We start from the raw sequence: 21,145 nt of genomic DNA, 5'->3' as shown, positions 1-21,145 counted from the left end.
GGGTTTAAGTTTTGTTCTTCTCCTTTAGAAAACCAACATGATAATTTTCTACCAAAAAATATAGAAAAAATATACATTTTGAACTCTTACACTCAAAACTTCAAAATAGCAAGATTAAGGTCATTTAGGATATTTTATTCAGCCTTATTATTTACAGGCATTGTGGCAAAAAGATTTTTATACAGCCACATACTATTTCTCTTCCCACAGATTTCATTATTATAAGAATAGATGGTATCAGAACACCTGCAGATTAGGTAGGAACTATTTGCTTTGGAATTTAAAAGTGTAGAAAAAGCGGTGAAGGGCAAGGGCAGCCTCCTGGAAAAGGGCAGATGAATGCCACCCAAAAGGACTCTGCTGTCTTCTCTAAATTCTACAGAATTTTTGAGCAGGCTTAGGCGAGATACTAAACAAAAATCTTTGTAGGAGCCTCTGTCTTCATGTTCCTCATCTTCAAGATGTCCAGTTTTAACATACAAGCCATTTTTTCTGTCATGCTGAACATTTACAGCTATACTGAATGTTTCTTGGAACTATAAATATTCTGCCCTTAAATTGCAATCTGGGAGCTGCCACTGGTTTGCTCAGCATAGCATATAACAAGTCACTTTGCTTTACTTCTTAGTTCTTTGGTCTATAAAGGTAATACTAATTTGCCTAACAGCAAGGATTTTACAAGATTATTTATTGTCACCATCATGTTTATATAAGGTGCTACAGAAACACTTGCAACAATATGAGCTGTTTCTTGCAAATCACAATGCTTTATCTATCTAGAATAACAACAGAAATTGTGAGAAATTATTATCTCATCTTGAACCTCCTCAAAACTGTGGTATCTTTCTCCCTGCCTGTATAAATTTATCTTCTTTTCCTATTCAGCAAGGGAGACAAGAGATACATTTTTCTCTGTGATTACTACAGAAAAAGAGGTCAGATTTAAGGCCTAGCAGGAGAGAGAAGCCCGCCAGTGTCAACACCTGGAGAGGAAAACTGTTTTAGAAGATAGTAAATGCTGGGTTTACAACTCTGGTTTTGCATTCTTTTACTTTTTCCCCTATAGCTTCACAAATAAGCTGCATCTGAAACGTAGGTCCTGAACTGAAAAAGTTGAAATAATAAAGCACTCCTCATTAAGTAGCGGGGAGAGAGTGCACTAGGGAGCCGGGCCCACTACTGCAGCGTAAAACCTATGAATCACACAAACACAAAGAAACCCAATCTTGCTGTGTTACGGAGATGAAGTTGGTAGTACAGATAATGAATGATTTGAGGGTTAGAAAGGAAAATGAGTAACAGAGTATTCAGTACATGTACAGCTGTACTGATACTTCTTTTAAGTCTTATTTACATGGTTATTTCAATGAAAACATACTTTGTATTACTGCATTTTGGTGAACTTAATACTTGTGTTTACTACCTTGTCTAGTACTTGAACTTACAACCTTAAAAACATTTTTAACATAGAAGGTTTGCTTACTTTTTCAAAATACAATCACTGCTAATTGATACGTTAACTTAGGTTCTTATCCCTCAGATTAATCTGTTGAAGCAAAATGCAGTGTTTCTAGGGTGTCCACCTGAATTTAATGATCTAAATGAATTCAGAACACTTCATGCATGGAACTGGGTGCAAGACCAGTCTTGTACAGAGCTCAGATTACACTATTTTGAACAGATTATTCTAGTTAAATGGACATACACAATATTAAACCTCACTTAAAATATCAGTGTATAAAATACAGAAGATCGGAGCACCATCTTACGATTTACTTTGCTTCTATCACATATCTTTCTAGTCAGCTGTGTTCACTGCATGTTGTTCGATGTGTTTAAAAAAAAAAAAAGTACCATTTTAAGAACTGCCCTCACCACAAATCCTATCTAATCCCATCCTACTTCAATATCAGTAATCTAGAATCGTATAAACCATTCAATAATCTAGCAATTCCAGTTGCTGCCACCTGCTTAAAACCGAAATTTTAGTAATATATATAAAGATGCTTTACTAGTTTAAAATCAACCACAAATTAGTTAGAGAATATCTAATATTTAAATAATAGACATATTCCATTCCTAAGAAATGAAAAGTAATCACTTCACTGACTGTCTACAGAATTTAGCTCTACAGCATCCAAAATTAGTATTAGTGCTGCTATCTGGAACAAATACAATGCCTAATACTACAGTACTGTATCATAAAGTATCATGTCCTAGAAATTTTCTCTGTGCAAACCTAACTTGCAACTTCATCACGTTACCACTGATTAATAATTTTCCTGTATCATGGCTAAATTAAAAATAGTATTGCTAAGGAGAAGCAGGTATGTTTGACATGTCTTCTGCAACTAGAGGTCTATTAAATTTAGCCCCCTCTTCCATATCTAAATGTCATTAATGTTAACAGAACTCTCTGGTATGTATTTCTCACAATGTATTCTTCTGTAAGGACAGAAAAAAATAAAAAGCTTGCAAATAAATTTTGGTGAGCCAGTTTATCCACTAAATCCAGTTAAAAGTCTTGCTAATCCAAACCATGAGGAAAGAGTAACAAACTTAGTTTTAGCTACATTTCTGTAATCTCACGTTACTAATATGGGCAATGGAAATTTAAATTTTTTTGTAAGCGTCTTCTGAGCATACACATGTAGTTGTGCTTACTCATTTTTCATTTTAAGGCAAATTCATATCTACTTTTGGAAATGCATACTTTCTATTCCTATTTAACTAAACTGTTGGAGGAATCCCCATATATTAAAACATTTGGGATAGATTTAAGTATAACAACCGCTTTAAACATTGCTGACTCACAGTTTCACAAGTTTGATATTTCATGTCTCCTTCCCTCCCCTTTTTTTTTAAAGTCTTAAATGGTTGAAGAGACTGAGAATCACAAATTCCTTTCCCATCTTCCTTTTTTCGAGAGATCTCCTGACTAGAAGAGAAAAAGCTTCCAAGTTAAGTTTCTCCCAAACTACTTTAACAGACCAGTGAACGGCTGAGGATTGCAGCAGTTTCAGAAAGCTCAGTTTTTGAATCAGCGTAGTTAAGACAACAGCACAAAACCATGTTTGGACAACACCTAGTTACAGAAAGCCTAGATACTACACTTTCAAGTGCTTGTGTAAGAATTATGTAAGTCATAATGAGGCCAAATGTGTTGTCTCTGACAGTTGATCTATTTAGGCAAATCAGTCTATCAGTCTTAAATACATTCTTTTCTCATACAAAGTTTCTATGACAGAAAGAGGAAACAATCTGTATGTACAATTTCAAAGCCTTTTATATGACTAAGAGCAAAGTTCTTCCTTTCATATTTTTTTGTTCAGCCTCAGAAACTCTCTTCTGAGTGCAATTTGAATTACTCTAGGAAGCAATTGCATAACTTTAAACCTTAGAGTTTCATAACACAAAACATAAAACAAATTTCTTTCTTTGAAAACAAAAGTTAGAGAAAAAAAACAAATTTCTTTCTTTGAAAACAAAATTTACCATATGCAAAGAAAGAAAATGTTCTCTACTGTGTTGCTGAGTCACCAATGCTTTTCTTTTTACTTCACTGAGCATGCGCCAGCAGGTTGCTTTTAGAAGAAAGATGTCTAACAGCTGAAAAGCTCAACTAAACCAATTTAAAGGGAAAATAAAACCAAGAAAAAGCAAGACAGACTTCTCTAAGTGCATCAAGTTATTTTTCCCCACAGATAAGCCAAATAATAGTGTTTACTTTTATTATTACTAGTTATACAAAAACCATATTTGCGTAACTTTCCTAAAAAATTTGTTTTGCCCCTCACAAAGAAACAGAAGAAAAATTCAACATAAAGTTAATATTTCTTCTTGTTACTCCTGCTAATATAGCTATGGCTAATTCAAGTTCAGTACTATCTTACATCTAGCTTGCACAGCTATAAGAGAGTTGGTCAGGAAACAGAAATTAATTGTAAATTGAGTACAGTATCAGTACTCTTGCCTTACAAAAGACAAGCCCTTAAATTACATGGAAAATACCATAGTCTTTACTAGAAAGATGTTTAAAACAGTAGATAATAAATGCCGTTAAATCACCTGCTCCTCAGTTCCAATACATATTCCATGCAAAATATAACCATTTCTTCTAAGTTTTTTCCATAATCTGTTTTAGCCCAAATGTATTGGCTTTCCTGTTTCTGAAATGTCTAGAATCTAAGTTTTCTACATCTTGACATCAAGAAGCATTGGTATTTGGGGGAGGAGAAGGGAAAAAAAAAATGCAAGTACACAATAGGTATGTCTGGAAAAGAGTTATACGACCAATACTCGTGTATTTCAGTCTACCAATATTGTAATTCTTCTCCCAAAATAGTTTTAAGGGCTATTAGAAGAATAAAAAGGGTATTTAAGAACAATGATGTAAAAATGAATTAATTTAAGTTTTATTAATTTTAACTTCAGTTTATATTCCATTGATTGGATGGGGTAATCTTAAACATTACTTAATGTCTTATTATGAAATGCATTTCAACCAAGCTGCATGGGAAAGATTAGTTTTAATATGATCAGTATTTCTGCTGCAATGACTAGTGAAGTCAAGCATCTATTCCTTATTAACCTACCTTGAAAAAAATGTCTCAGTGAAAGCTAAAAATGACTTCTTTCTTTTGATCATGTCTGTAGTAACGTAAAGTAATGACAGAGTAAACTTTGTCTAAGTGAAGCTGAAACTATGCAACTATAAACAATTTTTTGGCAGGCATAAACTTAGCTTTCAGTGAATCATATTTGAAATAAAGTTTTTTCAAGTTCATGAAAGCAAAAGTGGTGAAATTTGACTTCCTTCTAAAATGGATCTTGAATTGCAAAACTTAAAGCTGTGAGCTGGTACACACAGTGTCTGTTCTGCATTGTGAAAAATCTGAGACAAGATGCTTAGTCATACTCCAGGTATTGTAAGCAGCTAAATCTGAAACACGTGCTTAAAATTCCAGGGACTTTCATTTTACTGCTGTGGTCAGATATAAGAGATGCATTGTTTTAGTGTGCTTAGATTTACTTAAAAACTTGTCATAAAAATATTCTCTAGTTACAAAATAGTCTTTAGTTACAACAAAGTACATTATATATTAATAAGAACAACAAATAAATAACAATAATATTCTTAATCCTGTGCATTCTGCAAGCAAACATGATGGATTCTTAAGTAAATGTCAGATTTTCTGTGGTGAAAAGAAAAGCCACAGAGACTGAAATAACAAAATTAGTGTTTCATGGTTTGCAGGAAAAAAAAAAGTTGAAGTTGCTAGGAAATAACAGAAATGTCAACTAATGGTGACTAAACAGAAGAGGGGTAGAGGGGAACTAAAAGGCTATTCTAGGATGTGATCTCTTCTTCCCATTTTCAGTCAGTAAGGAACCTTTCTCGTGTCTTACTGTTAATATTGTAGCTGTTTCGACTGAAATTAATAACTTCCAAAGAGAAAAAAAATATTGTAACCAATTTAAATAACAGCACACAATTACTCTATTTAAATTCAGTTGGCATGTGCATTGTTCTCTGGCACTTGAACAAAAAAATGAATTTCCTTTGAATTCATCACTATCTATGGCTTCCATCTGTTTTAGTTCAAACATAAAACTTCGCAGAATTTTCACTGCAAGAGTATGATGGTGAAACTGTTAAAAAAAATCTCTGAACTGTAGACTGAAACCATATACTCATGTCCCTAAAAAGCACAGAATAACTATGGAAACTTTGCTGAGTTTTTCAAAAGTGTCTATGTATGAACCCAATTCACTTTAAAATCTTGAAGCTTTGTCTTGTCTTATTCTCACTGAAAAATTATTATTGGAAATAAATCGTTTTCATCTATTGTATCATAATGAAATATGAAGAGATAAATAAAAATGGGTCTTTTCTGTGCTCACTGTGCCTCTGAAAACTCTTCTGCATTATGAAGCCAAAATGAAAACAATGTGATGGCAGGGGAAACAGCGCAACGACTTCCATTTGTCATGTCAGCAAGCATAGAAAAAACTGAAGAAACTGACTGGTTTTCAGGAATGCGAAAGGTTCCAATGACAGTATATTGCGATAGAAGATCTGCATTCTCTAATTTTATGCCTAACAGTAGCTTTACCTTTTAATATCCTTCCTGATGGTAGATTTAGGTTCAGATAACCAAAGAAATATTAGTCACCACCTGAGTGTGGCAAATTGAAGCAACAATGCTTTGAAACAGGGCTGATCTAACTTGTCTTTGATGACATATGCATGCTTTCAGTCCACAGCAGTTACCACTGGGCTAACTGTTCACAGGTTTCAACCCCTTTGTGTTACTTAGTAATGTTTTGTAAACATGCAGAATAGACAGAAATTGAATTTAATAATGGACTTAAATGATAAAATTGTTAAAACTGGAATTAATCCTCTGTAGGCAGTAAGAAATGAGATCAGATTTAAGAACATCTAAGAAAATTTAATTTCAGCTTCCACTCTAAAGAGGAGGAAAATTAACTGGCTAACTGAATGCTACCTACTGACTAATGCTTTGTAGAGATTTTCAGCTTGAAAAAAAAACAACCCAAACTTTTGGCTTTACATTGTAAATCTTACAATACTATTACATGCGCGACCTGAATACTACAGGTCTTCCAATTGATTACAGATCTTAAGAGAACCATGAGCAGACTCTAGCAAAGTGTCTTTCAAATTAGGAGAACGCAGGCCCTTATGTGCTAATGTAATATATAGAAATGGAGAATGGATGGGAGTAAGTAACAATATAAAAAGAAAGAAATTTTTTAACTATTTTTTCAATTGCTTCAATATTGAGACTTAATTTCTGCAAAGCAAGCCCAAAGTCTTGGATAATTTTTAAGTTAGATTGTGTTAGTCTAATTATAACACCACAAATGAGATAACATTCAATCAGGCCAAATAAAATGGCTTGGGCTCCCTGCCCCAAAGTTCAACGGTAAACTCCACCTGAGAATAAGTATGGAAAAACAGAATTCAAAAGAGTGAGTTACTGCACAGTGAATAGAGGAATTAAAATTGAAGCCCACAAATATTAGCTATATGCTTAGTGCTGTGACCAAACAATTTGAACAAGCCCAGAAGGGTAAGAGGAACCAGCATTCTAAAGCTGAGTGTATTTCTGCACTTCAGAAACTGGACAACTAAATGCATTATTATCCTCCAGGGGCTTTGAAAAAATATTTGAAGGGACAAAAACTGAATTTACCAGTGGACTTAATTTTCTTTTCAGCTTCCACTGCAAAGAAAGGGAAAATTAACTGGCTAACACTAGTAGCATTTTGATTCCCCTCCCACCCTCTTTTGGCTACCTCTAACAGAACAGCGTGTCTTTACAAACTGAGGTAGAATTTCCTACAGCAGACAAGTAAATTTCAAATAAAACTAACTATGAATTTCTTGGGGGAAAGGAGGGAAGGATGGAAGGGAGAGAGAGAAAAACCTATGAAACCACTAAAGCTTAAGTTGATTTTAAACGACTGTAAACCAATGTTTTCAATAAAATACAGCTTGAGATTGACCTTTCATGTCAGTTGAGAAAATAATTCATTTGCTATTTTAATATGACCCTAGAATCTAAATTAGCAATCAGTATTAATTCAAATATGCAGAATGGATGACCCTTTTTTCTTTATTTAGCATAATAACATACCTTTAAGTGGATCATGCTCTGCTCTCATAATGTCAATAAGGGAGTTTTCCAAAGAGTGCATATTCAGACTGTCATACATTCTATTTCGATCCTAAAAGAGAACAAAATCCTTAGTAGTGGAATACAAATTCTGTACTTTTTAACAGGAAACTTGATAGGAAGACAAAGGTGCCTTCTAAAGGCTGTACGCTCAGACACTCTGGAAAGGGACAGTGATACAAAAGCTTAAGATACCTGAATTTATTAACAGTAAGACCTGATTTTTAACAGTAAATTTAATAGCATCTAAATATAAAACTAGAGATGCACTGTAAAGAACTCTTCTGTGTATGCACTTTCATAGCCTGTGATTGCCTGTTTCCTTCAGAAGAACTGCTTGAATCAGTTCTAGTGATCCACAGCAGAGTTAAGCATTAGGCTGTTTAATGAAGGAGACTCATGTCTGTAAGAGCTCAATTTCATTTCATGCAGAAGTTAAACAGTGAGTAAGGTGGGGAACTACAAGACAAGAAGGACAGTCACCTCATATCAAAGAAAGCATTTTCTTGGTGCTTGGCTAAGTACCTTGCATGGGCCCTCAGCCCCCTGCTGAGACTGCACTTCTGGCTTCTGGGTGATTAATCTGAGACCCTTTGCATACAAAGACTTGAGTTACAAACGGTCAGCACTAAATGGTTAAAGGTTGGAAAATTAAAGCTAAACTACGAAAAGAAAATGTCACAAAGCTTACTAATAGATTATCAGCCTCATAGAGAACAATTTTTTTGCACATGAAGATTAATAAGAATTACCATAATACCTTACAAATATTTTCACTGAAGATATTAAAAGTTACTGTAATAAATCATAAATGTTTTCACTGATTTTATGCTCAACTAAGACATTTTCTCACACATTTTCTAACACACCCAAGTTACAAAGACAGAAAAAAAGATGACTTCTAACTTCTTTGGTCTTTCTGGGATACCATCAGAGACTGAAAATAGTTTGCGTAAAATCTTAATCCCTTCTACTTGCAAGGCTTCTGGGCTGGACTGTATTGCACTTAAAGGAATCCTGTAATCATGCCTTAATTTTACTGTTGTCTACTCTCTGGTTGCACTGCAGTAACTCAACAGAGTAGGATGAAATACACCACACACATCCCATGACCATTAAAATTCAATAAAGATTCAGCCATCCACTTAGCATATATATAATGGGACAGAAGGTATCTGACCCACACTCACTGTGACTTTCCATGACAGTTCAGCAGAAAATAGATTGATTTCAAGCTACGTCCCTCAGCAAGCAGGTATTCTTCATGTTTGGGGAGTGAAAAAACAAGCTTTGAAATAGAGGTTTTCTGAGTCAGAAACTGTGACTCATCAACAGCTTTGCAAAACAAGCCATGATGAAGCTAAGATTTTACTTTCATCTTTCTTAGAAAGTTTAGTCAACTTGATACAACATTGGGATGAAGAGGGAGAAGCCTTTTTTTCAGCTCCCTCTCCCTCAAACAACTATAAAGAGTAATGGCTTCCTGTTGCACAAGCAATCTGCTATGTTCATTTGATAGGATCTTTTTTTTTTTGAAGCCTTTAGATAACTTTAATGATAAATCAAAAAAGTAGGTTTCTGTTGTCACCTGCCATGTCCCAGACCAAATGCCGCTGACACTTTGCGAGGTGATCTTCAATCCGGTTTGAATGCCAGCAGGTCGCCAGTACTATTTTAGTTCACAGCAGCCTTATTTTGGGACTGGCTGGCTTTCATTCAGTTCACTAGCTGTCCTGAGAAGCAGCAGAATGAAACTGAAGTGACTAATCTGCTTCCATGCCCTTGCAGGTTTGTTTCTCAATAGCACAATGAAAAGAACCTGCTTACTATAGCAAACTTGCTCTCTATAGAAGGTGTAAGCAGTGACAAAGCTGGATCGGTTCCCTACTGTCCCCTAGCATTCAGAAGGTATCTTATCAGGATTTTTAATGAAGTCTTAAATTCAGCTGAAGTCAGTACTTGGTAGGGAGTAAGTGTTCTTGCAAAAACCAATGCTGAGTAAACAGAAAACATGCTTTGCTACCTCTGTAGCTGATAGGGGAAGAGAACTAGTATTGGTAAAAACTGGACTGAACTGTATGTGTCACACTTCATCTTTGTTACAGGCTCACTAAATAAGATTGTCTTATTTATTTTTTGATCATTGCTATATACATATATGTTGAGATAACACATGACTATCTAGCAAACAGTCATCACTGCAGACTTAATTTTGCTCTGGAGAGCAGAAGCCTGTAAGAAAGGGCTCCATCATGGTTAATTCCTAATACTGGCCCACTTGGTCATGGATCTTACAGAGAAATGGAAAAGTGAAACATGTAACATGCGTTTGTGATTCATTTGTAAACTGCTGCACTGGCTGACATGGTGCAATGATTATAACTTCACCCTTGCATCATTCTGTTTTGCAAGTTTTGTGTATCCAAAGTGAAAGGTCTTGCGCTGCTGGAAGCAGAAGACAAACTTTGCCCATCCTCTTTATACCTTAGAAAGTTCATGTCTATAAAGCTAAAAAAAAAGAGGTTTCTTTGAATTGTACTACTTCATTTCTGGCAGTGGAAACATGCAATAGGCATGCACCATACAATATAAAAAGGTTGTGAATACACTAAAGTAAAGCAGGATTTAAATATGGGAATTGTATTCTGCTATCTTACTACCCACATCACACTATCCACTTGTGAGTTTGGGTAATATCTAGGTAATCAGTGCTTCAAACTTTTAACATCTATTCCAATTCACACTAGTGAAGTACATACTATAAAGCAACATTATCTGAAATTTAGCTAATCTCAAAAGGAGTAAGTAATTCTTTGGGTACAAGGTTCATTTTAAACCTTTGTGCAACTAGGCTCTATAATGCTAGAAACACCGCTTTGTGCTCCCCAAATATGTACATCATATCTTTAAAAAGCATAGTTACCATCTATGCAAATGTGAAGCTTTCATTTCAAAGCAGAACTTGAAAGTATTTCAATAATGTACATGATATCAGCAAAGATTTTCTAGAAACTTCTGCTGTACAAAAAAAAAAATCCACAACGCTTTGAAAGGGGACAGTTCTACTACAGCACGCTCTACTCAAGCGGAAAGCTTCCGCTGTGATTTTCCTTCATGTTTGGGACAAGCACGAGTAGTACTACCACTGAACATGATTGGTTTAGATAGTTTTCCATGCACATGGAAATAGTCCTAATTCTTGGGACTATCTAGAGTTTCATTATTTCAACACGGTTGATAAGCAGTTATCTTCTAAAAAAAACCTGGAACTACTTCTAAACCAACACGGAAATAGTCCCAAGAATTAGAACTATTTCCATGTTGTTTTAAATGTAGTTCCAGGTTTTTTTTAGAAGATAACTGCTTATCAACTGTGTTAAAATAATGAAACTCAAGATAATCAGTAGTACAAAGGCACTGATACATAAGCGCATATGTTAATACAAGTTTTGTATCATCCTGACTCCAAAAGCTGCTTTTGTCAAGGCTGAACTCCTGTAAAATATTTTGCATTTCCCTCACCTCTGTGACTCATCAGTTCTGTGCTAAGAAGCAAGTGAACTCTTGCTGTGTCAGAAGGTCCATCTCTCAGCAGAATGTCACAACATAATGCTAGTTTTTTCTCCCAGAGCTGATAGTTAACTTCTCCCAAGCACTATGAATTCTCACACTAGCTTTTTATTTCTTTTTAACTGTATAAAATTTTGAATCCTGCTTGACCTACGTTTCCAATACCAGAATCACATCTGCTTTCATACACAGCAGAATTGAAAATGTGGTTTTAGTATAACTGCCTACAGATTCAGAGGTATATGGCTAAGTGACAAATTGGCACCTCAATTTAATAGTTAAGACTATGTAAGAAAGTTTACAGGAAAGTGATAATTATTTCTGACTTTTTACAAATTTACACAATATAGGAGAAGCATGAAGTATCCTACCCATAGAATACAGTTAGTGCTAGAAGGACTTTGACAATGTCATTCAAAATACATCTACAGAGTGTGCACTTCAGAGGTCCTGCCCCCATACGTCTAAATGTGGAATGAATGGGAGGAAGGCAGCTTTCCCTGAAGAGTAAGTTTCAGCACTCAATTGTTGGACAAATCATTTTTCTTGGCACAATCTATTTAGGACTTCCAAATATATCCATGCAATTTATGCAAAGATTATCCTGTTCAAGCATTTGCAGAAACTCAGCGCAGTCACATGTCAAAGCTTATATATTGTCATTTACGCATAAAGCAAATACAAGGACAGAAACTATTAAACAGTGAATGCAATTTTGCTAATCTTTAACCACAAACACTAGAAATAGATGTTCATAGTTAAGAAGTTAAACAACATTGAATTTTGGATGCATTCTTTAAACTACTGATCTGTAGAACTACTTGGAGTAAAAAAATTAGACTTCTAACATAAGTATTAAATTCAGTAAATGCAAGTATCTTTAAAATATGCTCCTTTACACATCCCTTCATATTCTAAAGAAATGTAGCACCATCCGATGGAGGCTGGAAACAAAAGTCATAAAACTTCTAGTCAGTTTCGAGTATGGTCTTAGCAAGCTGCAAAAAAGATTCTGTAGCTTTGACCTTGCTGAATTAACTGAATTTTTTAAAAGGTCAATTTAAGAAACTTTTTTTTAAAATCACTTCCCAAACTAAAATGTTAACAAGTTCCATTCTTTCGCCTTAAAACTGACCTGAATAAAAATGTGTTCTAAGACTAGAAAGTGACAGCTGGCTTAATAATAAAGTGTTCACAGACTTAAAGTACCTAAATATAGTATTCAGTGTTATGTTAGCAGTAATAACCTAACAATTAAGTACATTATATATTCTAAAATATCATCTTTGCTAACATCTAAACTTCAAGTCATTCTCATTTTAGTGAAGACATACTATAATCATAAGCCCCTTGTTGAAACCATAACTAGTGTAAATGAGAAACTTAGTATGAAAACCCGTAACAACTACAATTTTAGCTCTATAAAAAAGCAAGGAGGAAGGCTTAAAGTAGACACATGAAATTGCTTGGTTACTTTCCATGGTGTCATTAGTGGTAAAGATGAACTATAATATCTGGTAGACATCTGTGAATGGTCAACCTGACAACAAAAGTGTTTTAAAGTTAAAATGACACAATCAGCTACATAAGCTAGCTAAATTCAGCCTAAAATGCACCAAGAACAGGTCCTGTGGCAAAGACACACCTACTTCCCAACTACATAAGCATTTAAAAACAAACAAAAAAAATCCCAACAGCATGTACTGTACCCATACTGGAGTACTTCAGCTCAGCAATACACATTCATAAACTGGAACCAAACCAGACTCATTATGGAGATGATTAAAGGCTTGGCAAGATTGACTTATGAGGCAAGTCTAGAAGATTTGTGTATGAATAGCTTCAACAAAATAACTAAAGGAACAATTAGACATTTGAAGGGGAAGTTGTTATTCAAGTTTTGGTTTCTCTTTGGGACTTTTTTACCCTCTTCACCACCCCACCCCCCATCTAGAAATATCTATACAGTCTTGAGTACTTAAATGCAAATACATCAGATGATACGGTAAGTGTACTCTTGGATAGATCTTAGGTGAGAACATACTCATTTTCACTTTAGAGAACAACCGTGCTTTGGCAGACAGAATGAGGTGAGATACACTACTTAGTGTATACATCATTGCTATACTATCACAGCTGCTAAGTATTTTGTTGACTTTTCCTAATTCTGACTTTGACTTGCATTAATAGAATGAGCTGTATAACTGAAGCAAATTTTAACAGTAGGAGAGAATACTTAGTTCATAAAAAGTCATAAAAACATCTGTATGGTGAGCTTCACAAACTTTCAGCTCATTGATTCCTTTGAATCGTTCATTTGTGCAGCTCCCAATACTATTTACTCAAAGGTCTTGATCCTGAAGTTAAAAGTATGGCAGTAGACCATTTTGTCCAGTTACAGATATCCCCTGTATGGTCCTCAGACTCGAGTATCTGTTTTTGTATGTTATTTAATCAGCCCCAGGTAATCAATCTACTGCATTAAAAATCCTGAAGACACTGTTCTGTTGCAGGTATTGCCTTAGTAAAAATAAAATGGTAAAGCCTGGCTTATAAATTAGTGTTTGGACAATTACACTAGTCTGAAGACTAAAAGAACTTAGCAGCTAGATACTCCCAATGCCTTCAAGTTTAACATGAGCTGCCAAACACACTCAGCACTTCTGAAGAAACAGGCCACCTATTTAGGATTCTAAACATGGCACTAAGAACCCAACTTCAGCAACTTGTTCTTCATCTAGTATTGACTGGTATGTGTATCATCTAGATTAGTCATTTAAACTGTTAAGGTACATTTATTAAACTACTAAAACTGTAATATTGAGAATCTGAAATCCTCTGAATGGAAGTCATTGTAGACGGAAGCAACATGACAGCAGTTTAAATTAAATATCTAAAACTAACACCTGTCGTGAAGTACAATCTTAAAACTCATTTTGCTTTGCAAGCATTTTGTTTTCTTTGAAAACTTTAGCACATTTCAAAAATAAAAAGAAAAATCTGCATTTGTGAGAGATGGTACCTTACCATACAAATCCCCAGCTGGAGAGCTATATTCAAACGTAGAATAATAAAGCTCAGCTTTTAGGACCACAAACATTGCACGTACTGTTTGTTTGAACAAACAGGAAGGACAAATCACGGTGAAAAACACACAGACATGCAGTGTATTTCCTTAACTCAAAAGAGACAGAAACTAAATTCACATTCATAGAATGCAGTGTTTTTACTAGAATGAAAAGTTAAACACTGAAGTGTATTATTAAACTATTATAACAGGCTTCAGTAAGCCTACTTGCAAGATACTAAGAAACATTAAGCTTGCAATCAAAATAGGGTTAGCAGACACAGCAGTTTAAAAAAATAAAATTGGAAATGGTTAATTATTTTCCTCATCCAAGGAATATAAATGAAAAAAAATGAATATACAAAACACTGATTTCTGTGCTTGCGTTTTGGCCACAGAAATGCCTGAAGCATGTTTTTTTTTGAAAAAACAGTATCTGGGGTTAGAAATATATTTTTTGTTTGCATCCTATATTCATTTTTTTTGTACTTTAGATCAGGGAATAAGAGACAATATTCATATTGTTTGACTTCTTGACATGCAACGTAAGTGCCTGAACTGGAATCCCAGGGGCTGCATATGGTCAGTGGTGCCAGGTAGGTTCTTCTAGAGAATTAGATTATCTAAATAAGGAGCCTAGGTTCTCTCTAAGGAGAAATAGGCTCCTCAATTAAATGCTTAATTTAGATGGTGTGAATACCTGACAAGATTTCTAATTGTTCCTTAATGATTCCGGTACAAGGCAACAATCCCTTCCCTCTATGAAGTACCTATAATGGTTCAAGCAGTGTGGCAGAACTTAAACTTGTAGACATAATCTTGTCTATGAAAGAACTTTAGATGATGTAGTTTGTGTTATCTTAAAAATCTGAGGGAGGAAAAAAAAGCTTCTTACAGTGAGTCACATAAGAAAAACTTGGCTATTGGCTTAATTTGCTCATGTTTAAATCAGTGTTGCCATGAGGTTTAACTACCTTTATTTAAAAACAAAATAAAACTCTTGAACTTTGGAAAATTCCCCTGAGCCATGTCCTTCATAACTGCTGTAAGCAAAGCAGCTTTGCTGTAACTGATGTGGCCGCTGTGAATTCAACTTCACAGGGGTATGTTTCAGTTTTAACTATGAAGTACAGAAAATCTGCTTTCATCCCTTTAAGTAATACACATAATTAGTTATTCAGTTATCAGTAATAACATTCATTGTCACTGCTATATTAGTTTAATGCCAACAAACATTATCTTCATCAGAATTGATGTCAGTTCTATACTGGGGACCATCCATCAATACAAACACCAAAGAATAAATAAGTTTCACGGAAGGGAAAAGCTTTGAATTTGTATATGATTCCTCTGTGGGCTTATCTTGTTTGCATTAGGTACATGTTTTACAGAAACTGGATGAGCAGCTGACACTGCTGAATGCCATTTGGGTTTAGCAAAAAAATATATAGCATTTTAAAAATGGTAGCAGAACATTAATGATCTACAGAAAGTTAGTCAGTGAGGACACTGGCTTTTCTAACCTGTTTTCATTTGCTAAGCTTGAGCTAGCTAAAGTTCAGAGGAGAGGTGCTTTGTCCCCTGTCATACAAAATGATTACTGCAGTTAAAACAAAGATGCATGATCATGCAGAAAAGTATTCTGCAAAATCGTGAATGATGCAGTATGTATTCAACATGCATGCTAAGATGTGTCTGCTCTGTGGAAGGTTGGAAGAAATAGGTAACTTCTATGTACACATAAATGCTTTCATGTAAGACTTTTCAAATGGCACAAAATTTAATTACTGCTATTTTTGAGTATCTTCTGAAATTGCTACTGTATCTTTAAGAATCCTCAATCTAAATACCTCAGCCTTTTATGGAAGGAGACAAGCACAGTACAAATTAGCAAGATGGGTGTTTGACAGCATCGCAATTGCCAACACAAGTCCTGATGAAAAGAAGCACGAGCTCCAAGCTCTATTTAATTTTTTCATTATGACTTGCAAAACGTAACAGTCATCACAAGGAATTAAGCATATAATAATAGTATAATAACTGAAAAATAAGAACGTGATTTCAGTGTAGCAGAGTAATTTATGGAAACATCTAGTGTTTCCACAATAGCAGTAGATAACACTGCAACCCTTCAAAGAGCATTATTTTTACTGTGTTCTGGAACTATGACTTTATACATGCAAGGGAGATTTAAGCATAGATAGATCTACAGCATAAATATAGCCAAACAGGTCTATCTAATTGGTGGCTCTGGTGCTCACAGATAAGACCAACAACAATTAAGTGTGCCCACCTTCTCACTTTGACATTCTCTTCAAAAAAAACCCCAAACAAAACCAAACAAACACCCACCACAAAAAGAACCAAAAACCAACTCCCAAATGGAAACGTTAATGTAATTTATTATAAAGTTAAATTGCAAGGATTTTTTTTTCTACCCTACTAGATAGAAATTATTTAGATTCTAGTTTGAATGCACAAGACTTTTGTTTAGACATAAAATGAGTTCACCTATATTAGGTGACTGCTGTAGAAACTTCTGAAAGTTCAAAGTAATAGTCATACTGACTTGTAAGGCATACTGAATGAGTAAACATATTCACAACTTGTGCTTAGCTGCATATGAATTCCAACGTATACGTCACTGCAGTTTCAATGTATGACGGCATTAATATTTTTAACCCTACTCCTTAGGCTAACATCTTCGGGAGACATTTCAGTGTTTACTTTCAACTATTTTTGGAGCCCTCCACTGCAAAGCATTACCCATCTGTAACCTGTTTTCCTTAACAGATCAGGTTGAATACATAAAGAATGGCACCTTTTTTACCTGTATTTCCACCCACACAAAAATTATTCAACTGTGATATTCCAGCTAGCAAGGCTACTTAATGGAACGGGTCTTCACAGTACAGGCAAATCCTCTTGAGTTTTCAGGTCCAATGCATACACTTGGAGCAGAATTTAGGTATGTCTAAAAGTCACCACTAGCCTCAAGAATACTTCAAGTATCAGAGCTCACCTGGATAGAGTCAGGACATGGCCTCTTGTGCCAAATGGAACTCCACCAGCAAAATGGTAAGAAAAACAGGAACTCTAGTGGGAAATCTGGTCCCAGGGAACGCCCTTTTGCCACTATTACAGCTACATAAGGATTAGCTTGCTAATTAATGCAAATACAGCTGTACAAACTCAAATATGATCACAATTACGACAAATGAAACTCTAGGTTACTCTGTGTGAAACCTAACAAAAAACAACTATAATAGCCTTATGTGGAGATAAAGAAACATTCTAATTATTTTCTCTGCATATTGTATTTTTTTACTGTCGCTGGAATATAGTAGCTCAGTGTGAGACAAAAAACAATGCTGACAGGTGTAATGAAAATTAAAGAATGTACAGAATTAATGGTGTAATCTGCTTTCTATTTTAAAATGCATGGTTTCTAAGGTAAGTTGCCCAAGCAAAAAAGCTTGTAACAAGAAACCCATGCAAAAACTGTAAATTGTTAGAATGGCAACTGAGATTGGGATCCAAATAAAGGTCTCTGCTAACAAGAAATGTTATGACTAAATGAATATAGGCAGGAATGGGAAAAGTAAAATTTTACCAACAGGTAACTGAGGCTGGAGTTAAGTGACTTACCTAAAGTCACATAAGATGCCACTGGCAAAATTCAGGAGGTGAACCCAGATCTTTAGTTCTAAGACACATCCTCCTGTTTAACACTTCTAAGTCACAGGGTTTCCAGCCAAAACATAACATAAAAGTTGCTATAACGTGGAGGAAAAAAATCTCACTAACAGCAAATGTCAGCCTAGAATACTAGTAAGAGACGAACATGACAAAGACTCAGAGCCATCTACAAAAGTAAGAAGACGTATGTACAAGGACAAGCGAACAAAAAAATCCTGAGTTTTAAAGGGATTTATAAGAATATGAGCATTACCATAGGCAGAAAATACTTGCTGGATTAAATGTATTTTGCTGTATTGCTGCATCAGCGGCTACAGTTTCTATCTTTCTTGACCATCAATATTCTTAATTAACTGTGAGAATCATATATTGCTGAATACATTGAAAACGCTGGGGTTAGTTGCGATTTAGGACTAAAAATAATATAGAAATATACAATTTTCAAACCAAGTATCAGGGCTGTAACCACTGTTTAATTCTCCTTTAAAATGAATGAAGCCAAAATGCTATGCAAGACTATCAGCACACCAGTTACATACCATCCTTACCTGCAAAGGAAGGAGAGTATTACTGTTGTTGTCAGTTCGGAAAACATTATCTTCAATCCACGATTTTGGTGTCAGTGATGGAGTGGAGCGAGTAAATTTAGGAGGAGCTATGACATTACCAGAAAAGGGCTTCTTCAAAGGAGAGATCTGGTTCATAGTTCCTGGAATTCCCATGTTTCCAGTTCTACGATGGTCTCTGCCATGCATTCCTCCCCAGGATATATTTCCTGTGCTCCAGCCGCTACTCTGATTGCTCCAGGGCGACTGCTTCAGAAGAGGCTAAAAAGAAAGATTCATTTTTATTATTTTGAAAATACTTGAAATGTTTTTCTACTTTTTAAAAAAACCCACCACAAAACCACCAAAAAACCAAAACAACCAACCACCAAGGAATCAACGCGCAGAGATTTCTATAAACCACTCTTTCCTGATAACATATAAATTAATTACTGAAGCAAGGAAGAAAACACAGCATTGTAACAAAAATTGTAATTCCCACTCCCCCATACACCCCCCAAAAAACCCTGCAGTACTTGTGCAAGCAATTTAGATTATAATTTTAGTAATTGTTAGCATTCTTTAAAGCTATTCAGTAGAACAATTCCAGGGTGTAAAACCATGTTACAAAAAACCCTGAGACCATCTTATCACACATTACTTGGTATTATATAGTGAGATCTCTGCAAAAATAACACAAGAATTTCAAAGAGGTCAATTTTTAAAATTACTATCAAAATAATAATTAGAATAATAATTAAGATAATTATTCTACTAATAATAATTTCTACTCAGTGAGTAGTAATATTATTTCACCATATAAGAGCAAAAAGAGCACCAATTACTGTACAGAGAATCTGTTTGAAGGAGCTATCTTAACATTTCCACATTAAAATGCATTATTCTGAAGCCACTGCTCAAGTATTTCTGGAGTAATGAACGGGACTATCTGTGGAATTCTGCAGGATGGAATCTGGGGTGGGGGGGGGTTGAGGATTTTTTTTTTTTTCCTATTTAGACACGGTATGAAGTATTTCTGTATCTAACAAGTGCACTATATTCCTCAATATGAAAATGTAAGCAGTCTTTAGAGGGAAGATTTTACAGGATGGTAAGTTTTTATTCTTAAGCCACAACTTGTGCTAAAAAGTGACCTACAGTGGTTGTCATTCTACCAAGAGGTGGACCCACTGAGCCTGACTGACAGTGAAGAACAGTATTTATCTTTAGTGTTCTCAAATCTGACTTCTTGGAAAGGCTTTTTCTCAAAACATAGAAATGGGGTGTGTGTGGGGCGGGATATTCTAAATTCAGTTCTTCTGTGAAGTCAAAACGCACTACTTTTATCTCTAAGCTTAGCTGCAAGCAACCCTCAGCTTGTAATTCCAATAACGTAAAAATTTAAAGCATGTCAATACATTATGTATTAGATAGAACTTTCTGAAGACAGAAAGATAAAATTATAACAACCCCCCCCAGAAAACAAACAAAAAAACCCCACTAAAGCCATTTTTGGTCAAGTAATCAGGAAAACATCCCATTCTATATAATTATAGATAATTATGTTGTAAAACTTGAATACTTTGGTTGGAATTTTGGGAGAGGCAGGCACTCTATTGTGAAACAAACCTTAAGAGATAATGCCAAATGTTACAAGCCTCTAATATTGCTAGCTATGCTGTCATGGCACTGTTTAAGTTTACCTACAACTTGTAACTGAGAGAAAATTCCTGTACACCTCACAGATGGAGAATTGCTTTGGAATTTGTTTGAAGAGGGTTATTATAGATGTTAAGGACAACTAGCTCCTAATCATGATGCATCCAAATCAGTTCTTGGGCAGGCACACTTAACGTGAGATTCCAGTTCTGATAGAAATGCTTCACAAATCCAGTTCTACCGATTAAAACTGACAGGATTTAATACTAGAATGAAATAAAAATTAAGATGAGGCCTATTTAACTTCAGCCTTTCATAACCGAGTAGATGATCAGAGCAAGATGTAGCTATAATACACTAGCAGGTAATATTAACGTGGATCTGCTTTTCTCTGATGTCTTACAATGAATATTTTGTTCCAGGAAGAAAGGTAAACTTCCATTTCAACATGGGATCGTTATGCCGCTTGATTAAAACCGGTAGCAGAACTATGGTAACCTGAAACACAGCGTTGTCTTTGGATACAAATTCAAGTAATTTCGGGCAAAACCCCTGGAAAGGCGACAACGTTGACAGCTTTCCCATCTGAATCTACTTTCGGTGACTTCTACCCATCCAACCGAGCACGCCCAGGGGGTGCGAGGGCAGGTTTGAGGCTGGGGAAGGGGCTTCCCGGGGAGGAGGCACCGGCGGCGCCGGCCGGAGCTGTCAGGCTCATTGTTCCGGGGACACCGCGCTCGGTACGGGCGACTGCGGGTAGGCAAGGGGGATGTTTTCACGTGAAACTCCTTCTTGACACGAAAAGGAGCGTTTACCCTCTTCGATAAGAGGAAACTCCCTCCTCTCACCCCGAAAAGAAACGACGTTCCTGGGTAGCCGACGGCGCACCGAGGAGGGCC

General features: G+C 35.5%; 1 protein-coding gene across 1 annotated transcript in view; it reads right to left on the bottom strand.

Moving 5' to 3' along the window:
- CPEB2 (cytoplasmic polyadenylation element binding protein 2) overlaps positions 1-21,145 on the bottom strand; it is a 52,119-nt gene that overhangs the window by 29,163 nt on the left and 1,811 nt on the right. The window contains exons 3-5 of the mRNA XM_019472014.1: positions 20,991-21,034; positions 18,591-18,869; positions 7,668-7,758 (exon numbers count right to left, since the gene is read on the bottom strand). Of these exons, the coding sequence (XP_019327559.1) occupies positions 7,668-7,758; positions 18,591-18,869; positions 20,991-21,034 (414 nt within the window). The remainder of the gene's footprint in view (positions 1-7,667; positions 7,759-18,590; positions 18,870-20,990; positions 21,035-21,145) is intronic.

Source organism: Aptenodytes forsteri, unplaced genomic scaffold (genome assembly GCF_000699145.1).
Source record: "Aptenodytes forsteri isolate BGI_AS27 unplaced genomic scaffold, ASM69914v1 Scaffold242, whole genome shotgun sequence".
NCBI classification, from domain to species: domain Eukaryota; kingdom Metazoa; phylum Chordata; class Aves; order Sphenisciformes; family Spheniscidae; genus Aptenodytes; species Aptenodytes forsteri.
This window is presented reverse-complemented; position numbering and strand designations above follow the sequence as displayed.